The sequence below is a fragment of the Manihot esculenta genome, chromosome 15 (genome assembly GCF_001659605.2).
Source record: "Manihot esculenta cultivar AM560-2 chromosome 15, M.esculenta_v8, whole genome shotgun sequence".
Classification (NCBI taxonomy): Eukaryota; Viridiplantae; Streptophyta; class Magnoliopsida; order Malpighiales; family Euphorbiaceae; genus Manihot; species Manihot esculenta.
The window spans coordinates 19335358-19347414 of record NC_035175.2 but is presented as its reverse complement, the minus strand read 5'-3'; the positions used below and the strand labels follow the sequence as shown (position 1 = coordinate 19347414).

Genomic DNA, 12057 nt, shown 5'->3' with positions numbered 1-12057 from the left:
GTACATGTAACATAAAGGCTAAAGTTTTTTTATCTGGAAAGCTATTTTTTTGGGTGTTGTAGGTAGGTTATAATTTGGTTGATGTCAAGACCTCAACTAGCATTTCAACGTTTGTGATAAGTAAAGGCAGTGATTCTGGAATATGGAGTCCATGTGCTAAAGTAAATAATCAACTATGGTCATGACATGTCTAATGGTTTCAATTGAATTTACCATTATCTTTAATAAGCTGTGTAATTATGTTATGGTCCCGGGTTGTGGATTTGGTTATGGGTCTGTGGGCTAAGAGTATGGCGGAATTTGAGTGTTTGGGTTAAGAATCTTTTTACGACCTCGGGTCATTAACAATTCAGGCTCTAAAAGAGGAAACCTGAAACCTCTGAGACTTAAAGCGCTCAAGACTTAACTAATTTTGGAAGCTATCCTCTTCATTGATGTTATTGCTTAAATACAGAAAGGAAGTATAACTGCTTCCTACATCAAAGGAGCATTACTTCAACATGGAGGAACACCCTCCTCAACTAACCATATGAAATAAAAGGTGGAGGAATACCCTCCTACAAACATGGAATTATTAAAACAATTACCTAAAAGATAGTTGAAAGATAACTGAAATATTTGACTAGTTCAGAGGCTCATATGTGGCTGCTTTGACTTGGATCCATGACTGAATCGGGTATAGACTTGCAGTGGTTTGGTAACATTACTTCCCGCCCCCAAAGGAAGCTTGTCCTCAAGCTGAAAATCTGGATATTTGGCAGAAAATGCCTGTACCTTCTCCCATGAAGCATCGGCAGGAGAAGAATGATTCCAGTGGACGAGAACCTTATGACTTCCTCCTTTAATACGGTGGTCTAGAATGGCCAAAGGATGAACAGGTTCTAGCAGCAGAAAAGATGGCAGCAATGGTGTAGGAGCAGATTGATCTTCATGATAAGGTTTTAGACTTGAAACATGAAACACTGAATGGAGCTTTGAATCAGCAGGAAGATCCAACTTATAGGCCATGGAACCGACACGTTCCACTATCACAAAGGGGCCATAAAATCGTGCCGAAAGTTTCTGATTCCTCCTTTTAGCAACTGAAGTTTGACGATAAGGCTGTAAACGTAGTAGAACCTTATCCCCCACTAAAGGGCGATGAGATTGATCATATGTATGCTTCATTTTTTGTTGGGCTTGCAGTAGGTTTTCACGAAGTGAGAGCAGAGTCTCATCTCTTGTCCTTAAAACAGTATCGACAGCTTCAATGGTGGAACTACCAGGTAGATATGACAATAATCTGGGAGGAGGACGGCCATAAATCGTTTCGAAAGTAGTTTTAAGAGAGGAATGGTAGCTAGTGTTGTAACAGAAATCAGCATCCATTTGTTCGGAGTAGAACTTGTGAAACAGCGAAGATGCATTTCAATGGTGCGGTTTACCACCTCCGTTTGGCCATCCGGCTGTGGGTGATAAGAGGAACTGAAACACAGCTTGGTACCACTCAAACGGAAAAGTTCTTTCCAAAAGGAACTTGTAAATGTCACATCTTTGTTACTGAAGTTTCTGGCAAGCCATGTAATTTAAAAATGTTGTCAAAGAAAGAGCCTGTATATGGATGAGACAAAGCCAGAAACTGCCCATACTTCGAAAATCTGTCGACGACTACCAGCAGTACATTTTTCGCACGCGAAGTTGGAATTCCCTCGATGAAGTCAATAGAGATATCAGCCCAAACTTGCGTTGGAATAGGGAGAGGGTGAAGGAGTCCCGCCGGTTGTAAAGTCTCTGTTTTATGCCTTTGACATGTATCACAAGAGCATACAAAATCTCTCACACATTCCAAACAAAAAAAAATCCTTTGTAATTCTGTATAGGGTTTTTCGGTATCCTTGCCCTAGTTATGGAGAGCAGCACTGACCATTAGTTGAATAGATGGGGAGTTATGAGGAAGGTAAACTCTGATGTTGTAAAAGAGCAAACAATTCTTAAAACTCCATTTGGAAGTGGCTGTCCAGTGTGAATCGCAGCGCTTCGTTTCTGCACTTCTTCTGAATTATGCTGCTCTTTCTAAATATCGTCAAACAGGCTTAGTTGGGGCATAGAAACTGCCAAGATGGCAGATTGATCAGCATCCCTCGAGAGAGTGCGTCAACAACTATATTAGATTTTCCAGCTTTGTATTCAACCGTAAAACAAAAGCCCATAAGTTTATTGACCCAGTGTTGCTGAGAAGAAGAGAGATGGCTAGTGGTTCATTCGAACAGTAAATTCCCGACCCAGAGATAAGAATGCCAATGTTTGATTGCCTTCACCAACCCGATCGTTTCTCTTTCATACGTCGGAAGGTTCTGACGGCGTACGGCCATTGAACGACTAAAGTATGCCACTGGTTTGTTTTGCTGTAACAGAACAGCCCCAATTCCTATACTCGAGGCATCACATTATATTACAAAGGTTAGTTCAAAATCAGGGAGAACCAAGATTGGAGTTGATGTCATTGCCTCTTTCAATTTGTCGAATGCCGCCTCAGCCTCTTCAATCCAACGAAAACTGTTTTTCCGCAACATAGCTGTGACTGTGAGTGGAGCGGTGATGGTTCCGTAGTTTTGGACAAATTTGCGATAGTAACCCGTAAGCCCTAAGAATCCTCTCAAACCACGAATTGTGTTTGGGCTTGGGCCAATCTAGGACTGATGATATTTTGGATTGATCCACCTGGACTCCATTATGAGAAATAATATGACCCAAATATGAAACTTGAGTCTGGCTAAAAACGCACTTGGAGCGTTTGAGGAATAATTTGTTCTTCACCAACAATTGAAAAACAAGTCATAAGTGGTGAAGGTGTTCTGCCCAAGACTGACTAAAAACCAAGGTGTTGTAAAAAAAAACGAGAACAAATTTCCTCAAGTATGATTGAAATACCTCATTCATTAAGGCCTCGAAGGTTGAAGGTGCGTTGGTCAAAGCAAACGGCATTACCAGGAATTCAAAGTGGCTGTGATGCGTCCGACAAGTTGTTTGCTCGACATCAGAAGGATGCATGCCCACTTGAAAATAACCAGAAAGCAGATCCAGCTTTGTGAAGTATCTAGCACCACCCAGTTCTTCTAATAACTCATCTATCGCAGGAATTGAGAATTTGTCTTTAATGGTTTTGGCGTTTAATTCTCTATAATCGATACATAAACGCCAAGAACCGTCTGCCTTTGGTACTAGGATCACCGGAGAAGAGAATGGTGATCGGCTTGGACAGATTATGCCTTGTTGCAACATGGCCGCACACTGCTTTTCGATTTCATCCTTCTGCCCATGTGGACAGCGGTATGGTCGAACAACCATCGGTTTTGCTCCTGGTTCCAAAGGAATACGGTGGTCACAGCCCTGCTAGGAGTTAATCCGGTTGGCGCACTGAATAAAGAGGCAAATTCTGCCAACAATTTCTCTAGTTGAATTTCGGAATCTGGGGAAAGCAACATACTGTGGAGATCAGACTCCTTTGTATAGGAAATTGAAGTTATGCTGTGCAATTCGATCAAGGTTTCCTGTTGAAAGAAACACATCCTCACGACAGCAAAATCTCACAGAATGGGTCCCAAAGTCTGAAGCCAGTTAACTCCCAAAACCACATCAAAACCGGTTAGTGGCAGAACAAATAAGTCCACGGAAAAAGAGTGAGAATCTAGTAGAATTGGGATTCCTTTGCATATACCTGGGCTGTCCAACTGCTCACCATTGGCGACATTAACTTTCAAGCAATCCTGCCCGTTTACTTCAGCACCAAGTTCCTTGATTTTTGTTGCAGACACAAAACTGTGAGTGCTGCCAGAATCAATTAGAATTAAGACTTGTCCCCCCTTCCAATATCCCTGTAGTCACATGGACTGAGGATTTCAAATTCCAGTGATGGCGTTAAATGAAATCTTTGGTTGTTCCAGCTCTGGATCAGAATTTGTGTCCTCTATTTCTTCGGTCTCCACCAAGTCTATCCAGAAACGCTTTTTAAATTGGCAGCCGCGAACAAACTGTTCATCACAGTTAAAACACAGTCTCTTTTTCCGTCTTTCTTCCATCTCCTCACGGTTCAGTCACTTCACCAATCGGTAGGCACGAGGTGCAAATGTGAAGGCAACGCGACGAGTGTCTCTCATAGCCGGAGAACTTGGGAAAAGTTTCCATTTATACAGTCGGGAGATACTCATTGCATTCACCAGATCTTTTGGATGATGTAGCTCGACCTCAACAGCAATGGAGTCCTGCAATCACTGAGGTACAACTAGACCTTTTGATCCTGCGTGAGGGTGCCATCGTGTGACACCAAGGCTTCAAAACGGTTATGATATTCTGCAACAGAACCAGTTTGCTTTAGCTTCGCCAATTCGCCTAATTTGTTGCTGCGGATTGGAGGCCCAAAACGAATATTGCATTGATGTGTGAACTCATCCCAATTGGGATTTGGAATGTCATCCAGCAGCTGTATATACCACAGCTGAGCAATCCCCTCCAAATGGTACGAAGCTAAACTGCCTAAAAAAATTGCTGGCATAGGGCAAGCCACCCCAAAGGGTCTTCCAGCCCATTATAACGAAGAAAATCAAGCTTTGTGAATTTCGGTACTATCGAACTTCCTCCCGAACTTTCGAAAACCAAAGCACCCGAAATTCCCTCCTTGATTTTGCTTGACTGCTAGTGCTGCGAGATTGCAACCCTTTCTTAATCGATTCTAATTCCTGAGACATTGCATCCAATTTGGCGTGCAATTGCTCAACCTTTTCATTTCGGTCTTTGTTTGCTTGTTGCTCGGCCAACAACAATTCAAAGAGCTTGGCGAGTTGACCTTGAACAGAGTCCCCCATAACTGCAGGCTCTGATACCAAACTATTATGGTCCCGGGTTGTGGATCTGGATATGGGTCTGTGGGCTAAGGGTATGGCAGGAGTTTGAGTGTTTGGGTTAATAGTCTTTTTACGATCTCGGGTCATTAACAATTCAGGCTCTAAAAGAGGGAACCTGAAACCTCTGAGACTTAAAGCGCTCAAGACTTAATTGATTTTGGAAGCTATCCTCTTCATTGATGTTATTGCTTAAATACAGAAAGGAAGTATAACTCCTTCCTACATCAAAGGAGCACTACTTCAACATGGAGGAACACCCTCCTCAACTAACCACATGAAATGAAAAGTGGAGGAATACCCTTCTACAAAGAAGGAATCATTAAAACAATTAAATAAAAGATAGCTGAAAGATAACTGAAATATTTGATTAATTCAAAGGCTCAATATGTGGCTGCTTTGACTTGGATCCTTGACTAAATCGGGGATAGACTTGCAGTAGTTTGGTAACAAATTATCTCAAACTAGTAATCATGTCCTTTTTAACACATTCGTACTAGGAAAGTGTTTAACACATTCATAATAGTAATTATCTTGAATGCAAAATTTAGACTTGGTTGTTTTTGTAAATGCTATTTAACCCTTTCATAAGTTTTTCTTGGATGCAGGGTGGGCATTTCTCTGGCATATATAGGAAAGTCCAACTAAAGCCATTAAAGTGGGTTAAAGTTCCAAAAAGTAACGGTGAAGGTGAGGAAGAACGTCCTGTTGAAGCTCTGATGGTTCTTAAATATGGGGGTGTTCTCACTCACGCAGGCAGGAAGCAGGTGTTAATTATTTATAACTCATAGATTTGGTTCTTTATTTACATTCATCTTTGCATATGTGATAGAAATGCAAGGACTTCTGAGAAGTATGCTTTGCAAAATCTGTAATACCTTTCATCAAGTAACTTTTACTTTCCTATTTTTGTTGATTTTCCTTATTCTTTTTTCTTTTTGTAATTGTTGTGCAGGCAGAAGAATTGGGTAGATATTTTCGGAATAATATGTATCCAGGTTAAGATAATGAACCTTTTTTCTTTTGTAAAATAGATTCATTGACCTGTTGAATGCGAGTATGCTTACAAGAGATATGCATGCTGGAGTTCTTTTTTTTCTTTTTTTTTATTCCTCCTCTTAGTTCTCTTTCCTGATATTTGTTACATAATCTTATAGCTTGGACTCAGACTTGTTCAAAATGTTGTCTTATTCCTTGTTCAATCTATATCTTCTGTTGTAAACACATTAATATTATTAGGGATATAACTAGATCTTACTAAGTGTAGCTTTCTTTATTCTCAGTTTAATGTGTTCATACAAAATAAATATACTAGATTTCCATTTTAATACGTTCTGACTTCTTAGACTGGATAGGAGAGAGAGGGATGTATAGGAAGGGGGATGGGGTCTATTAATGAGATAGGGAAGGGGGATTGACTCTATTAATGAGGTATGGATACCCCAATTTTGTTTGCTCAAGTGCCACTTGTTTAACTATCCTTGTAGTGTTTTTTACATCCTTCAAGGGCCATTTGGAAATCCATGCCTGTTTTGGGCTATGAATTATGGTCATTCTGCATCTAACAGTTTTGGTATGGCGGGCATTTTACAGCCTTCCTGCTCCATCTTGATCTAACATTCTCCATCTCGATTCAACCATTATGGATAATAAGATTATATGATGTCATCTTTAATCCCAGGTCTATGGTTGTTTTACTTTAATATGGTTCACTAAATCATCTCACCTTGGCTAATGTAGAATTAAGTTCCTTCTCTCACTCGGTTCCTATTGTATTTACATAATATTTTTTGGAGTAATTACAAAAACAAAACCTCTCTGGTCTTTTTGGTTTCTTTTCCAACAGGGTGCATTTTGAAAATTATTTCCGGAAAGGGTAAGAAAAATTTTATTTCCCGACAGGGATGAAATGAAGAGTCAACAAACCAAGTTGTATCCAAAATCTCGACTTGAAGTGATGCCTAGTTGTTGTGACCATAATTCCTGATTTGGCAGGCTATAGCTTTAAGACAGAATTCCCTTCCTAGTCATGATCATAATTCACGACTTGGTAGGTCTATGTATTTGTTTTCTTTTTGTAATTAGTTTATGGTATTATTTAATTTTTATTTCTTTCTTAGTATTTTTATTTAACTTCAAATAACATAATAAAATATATTATTAAAAATATTCTTAATTCATTAAACTCTGAGTGAAATATTTTTAATATAATAAATATAATAGCTAATGCTAGAATTGATGAAATTCTCCATAAATTAAGAAGAAATTACTCAATTTAGAGATTTAAAGTGTCCCCTTATTTTAAGGGATTTCACTTCCTAAATTAAGGATTTATATTTTGGTAATTTTTCATTATAAATATGCTCTACTTTTTATGTCAAAGAAGGCAGAAATTGAGTAAAGATGTAGCCTTTTACTTATTTTCCTTCTCTTCTTTTCCTCTCCCTTCCCTTCTTTTTCTTATTGTAAAGAATTAATATGGTATTGGAGCCTGTAGAAAATTCTGGTCTTCTCCTTTCTTAACTTCTACTGGATTCTACTTATTCTTCTCTTCGTCTTTATGATTTGAGAGCCGCGAGTTGAAGTCTTTTACTCTCTTCTTAATTTCTTATCCTTCATCAAAGCCCAGAGCCCAGGGTTGAAGTCCCTACTCTGTTTTTTTCTTTCCAAAGCTATAGATTTGAGTTCCAAAAACCTGTTCTCTTTCTTATGGGCTTCAGTCCTTAATCTCGTTTTCTCTTTAAAATTTCAATTCTAAAGTTCTTTTACCCCAGCTTTTGGTGAGGAGAAGGGAGCCTATACAAGTATGTGCTACCTCTTGAGGCTATTGGTAAACCTGCTTAGTTGTTGGACCTGTTGCAGTCCTCTAAGAATGATTTTGGATCACTTATATACTGCTAGTTGTATTGTTTGTGTTACTCATGAGTTAAGGCAGATATTGAGTAAAGATGTAACTTTATACTTAATTTCATTCTTTTCCATTCCTTCCCTTCCCTTCCTTCTTATTACAAAAAATATCTAACTAAAATAGATAATATTATTTTTAATGAAATAGATCTAAAGAATATATTTTTAAATTGGATGATTTCTTTATATATTTTTTATTATTATGTTTAAATCAGTTTAGGGTTAAAATTATTACTTTCTAGATTGATTTAGTAACATGAATCATTTAATTTTTCTCAAAGTAATATCAGTGGAGGATATATTAGAAAAAGCTAAAAAGAAAATAATATTATTTTGTTTTTTTTTTTTAATTTCATTTTTAAACCATGTAAAAATAGAAGTCTATTTTATAGGATGAAATACAAAATTTAATTTTATAATTAAAACTAAAGGATTAATAAGTTCTAATATAATGATATTTACATTAACTTTAAAATTTTATTTGTGAAATCTTAACTTTAAACTTTAATAAAATTAAATGAATTAAAAGAATATTTTATGTATAGTTAATTGATACACCAAAAAATATATATTTTATTTATTTAGAGCTAAAAAATTAAACTATTTTAGTTATTTTATTTTATTAGAAAGTAAAAAATATTTTATTTGTGTTATTCTAAATAAAATAATATGATGCTCTAAACAATATATATTTGTTATTTATATACAAATAAATAATGTTTTATTTGTCTTAATGTTAAAAAAAATAAAATGTTGTATTTAGCAAACCACTCTCTGCAGAATTTTTAAAAATATTCATAACAATATATCTTTTTATTTATATATGTTGTTTAGGGTTAATTATATTATTTAGTTTAGTCATCATATTTAATTATATCCAATTTCCTTTTTGATTTAAAATGAATTAAAATATTTTATTTAATAATATATCTTATTACATTGGTTAGAGCTAGATAAATATTATAAAAAATAAAAATTAATTGATATCCTAAACTAGTTAAAAAGAAGAAATAATGAATACATACTTGTCAAGTCATGAAACATATATCATGACTTGGCAAGGAAATTTTGTGATATTGTAGACAATTTCTCAAAGCCATGACTCAAAATCACTAATCGGTTTTTGACTCTTCCATCCTTATTAGGGGAAATTAAAAATTCCTTATTCTCTTTCTGGAAATAACTTTTCAAAAATCCTTTTCGAAAAAAAGCCTGAGCTTTTTTTGTTGCTTCAAAATGACCAATTTTAGTCCTTCTATTCTCTTTTTGGAAATAACTTTTCAAAAACCCTTTTCGAAAAAAAGCCCGGGCTTTTTTCATTGCTTCAAAATGAGCAATTTTAGTCCTTGAGATTTGTTAATGAATTAACACTTTAATCCTTGATTATAAGATTACCAATTTTTCACTATAATTAGGTCCCTTTCTTTTTAGCTTGGATTGGGCTTCAGACTTCAGTCCTTAATATATTAACTTCTAGTTGCGCTTTAGTCCAAAACTTGATTCTCTTGAAATCTTTTACGTTTTCACTAATGGTAGTATATGTACTGGAAGTGCTAATTTTGAAATAGTCAGGATTAAAGTGTATCTTGATCATGGATTTTAATCGTACTTGGAGTTGTGAATAATGGAAATGGGCATATGATGGCTGTAATGTAAAAATAACAGCTTATCGCTACAAAATATTTTTTGAAAAATTTAAGTTTATGAAATGAATAGATATTTAAAGGTATAATTAAAATAAGGAAAAATTACTACTTAGTCCCTATAGTATAGAGAAACTCACTAGTTGGTCCCTCGGTTTCAAAACATTCGCTAAAACATTCTTGGCATTTTAAAAAGTCTACTAGTTAGTCCTTCCATTAGTTTTAGCCATTAAATATTGTAAAATGTCGAAAATGCCCCTAATATAAAGAGGCTAATTAGTAAACTTTTTAAAAAGCTGGGAAACCAACTAATAAGTTTTTCAAAATTATAGGGACTAGATAGTAAAATACTTAATAGTAAAATTAATGGAGGGACTAATTTATAGACTTTTTAAAATGTCAGGAATGTTTTAATGCATTTTTCGAAATGAAGAGACTAACTAGTGAGTTTCCCCATATTATAGGGACTAATTAGTAACTTTCCTTGAAAATTAAGGTATAACATAAAAAACTAAGCATAAATACATCAAATAAAGACATTAAATCTGTTATTATTAATCAATTTAAAACTAAAACAACTCATTAGATAGTAAATAACTAACTTTATTTCGACCAAACGAGTGTCTTGGAGGTTCTTGATTATCTTAACTTTAATTTTAGAGCTTTGATCTTCAAACAGTAATGAAGCCTAAAATTCTCTTTGGTGCTATTTTCCAATTAATGTATTTTACTAAAAATAATTATGAAAATAGCTAAAAGAACTAGAAAATAAAAACGCAGTAACCTATAAGTTGGACAAACTGATGCTTTATACTAAAACTGTTATAAAGGACCTAGTGTAAACTGTAATCTTTTTCAACAAATGAGCAAAGAACCCACAGCAAAGATAAATGACTCATACTTAGCAAAATATTGATGAAGAAGTGTGATTCATTACTCTCAATCTCTTCAAATAAACATTTATTAACTAACGATCTTAGCTCAAGCAATGAAGATATATGCGATAGAGAGAAAATTTGAAATGCGACTTTGAGAGAAACAATAGGGAAAGTGTAGAAACCAGAAAGATATCGAGCTCTTTGTCCTTTTGCTCCAAAATAAAAAGGAATTTTTGCCCACATGAGTAGCTGCTGCTGCCTATTATTTGATGGTCAGTAATGGCTTGTATTGTTAATTTGTTGTATACTCAGCCCTTGTGAAATTTTTTCCATTATGTAATGTTGGTAATTGGCAATGTTCTCTCAAGAACATGTATTTAATGGTCTTTATGTTAGGTAAGGGCAGTTATTTAAATCCATGATCTTAGATGCCAACCTTTGAGTCCTTTTAATTAACTCGTATTTTAAGAACTTTGGTCCAAGTATTACGGGCATGATATGGTTTAGCTAAGTGTGGAAGCGTAAATGTAATCTTCTAGTATTTACTTCCTGACTGTAAAATTACTATAGGTGTTGAGCATCAGCATACAATTCATAGCATATCCTTTATCTAGTTTTGATTGGCTAAATGAGTTTTTCTGTAGTTAATTGTATAATATGCAATAAATATCTAATTTATGTTAACAATTAAAATTTTCTTTTTTGATTCGATATGTAGCATCCTGCTATTATTATCCTAATAAAGTTACATGAATTTTCAGGTGAAGGTACGGGTCTGCTACGCCTTCATAGTACATATCGCCATGATCTTAAAATTTACAGCTCAGATGAGGGTCGTGTGCAGGTATAGCATAATGCAAACAAAGAGAGTATAGCATTGATCCATGGTTAATTTCTTGTCATGTTGTTGGGTGGTTTCTTTTCTGTTGAAATCTTTTTGTATGTAACTGCTATACATTGTTACAAAATATTTTTTCATAGATGTCTGCAGCTGCATTTGCCAAAGGCCTCCTAGATTTGGAAGGACCGTTAACACCAATCCTGGTTTGTGGTCTTATCTTTTGAAGGTTTGATTGCTTATGGATGTTTAACAATGACTAATGCAACATGCTTTGTCCAGGTTTCCCTTGTTAGCAAGGATGCCTCAATGTTGGATGGACTTGATAATGCCAGCATTGAGATGGAAGAAGCCAAGGTTTGACTTACTCCTTTAGATGAATCATACAACTATATTTTTGTAGTCATTATCCAGTGATCAAGTAAGAGTGGTCCACCCTAGTGTTACTTAATTCGCTTGTATTTTCCTCTTGCCAAAAGTTCATTTGTACTTCTTAGAATTGGTTCATGTCAATATATATTATTTATATATTCTTATTTAGTTGGTTGGCATAATTTTAAGGATTAACTAGATGAACTTTTTTGGATGTCTGTATATAAATTTTTGATCTTCTATTTCATTGAAGTAAGAGAACAAAATATAGCCTTTGAGTTACTTCCCTTTCTTCCTTTTGCTTCATATTTTTAGATCTTAACATAGTATCAGGACTCTCGATTCGATAGGGCTTCAGTATTTCATGGGAATTGTTTATCGGTGCTTTGCTCAAATTGTCTCATTGCCACCTTAGGAGACAAGCCAATTGCCAACCGCCCAATGGCAACCATCCTTAAAAGTTTGAAAGCTACTCTCCAATGATCTTTTTTTTTCTTCTTTTCTTTGGGCTCCTGTCAAATCCTACTTGTTCGACACGAAGT

The 12057-nt window shown here is 35.3% G+C and overlaps 1 protein-coding gene across 11 annotated transcripts in view; it reads left to right on the top strand.

The window, feature by feature from the left end:
- Positions 1–12057, top strand: part of LOC110601617 (inositol hexakisphosphate and diphosphoinositol-pentakisphosphate kinase VIP2) — a 38501-nt gene that overhangs the window by 12952 nt on the left and 13492 nt on the right. For 10 of the 11 annotated variants that reach the window (XR_006348815.1, XM_021738818.2, XM_021738815.2 and 7 more), the window contains 5 exons: positions 5486–5644; positions 5833–5875; positions 11067–11149; positions 11287–11349; positions 11426–11500. Coding sequence is in view for 10 of the 11 variants with exons in the window: in XM_021738818.2 (XP_021594510.1) it covers positions 5486–5644; positions 5833–5875; positions 11067–11149; positions 11287–11349; positions 11426–11500 (423 nt within the window). In the remaining variant the exon portion in view is untranslated. The remainder of the gene's footprint in view (positions 1–5485; positions 5645–5832; positions 5876–11066; positions 11150–11286; positions 11350–11425; positions 11501–12057) is intronic. The other variant, XM_043951414.1, reaches the window with a different exon arrangement.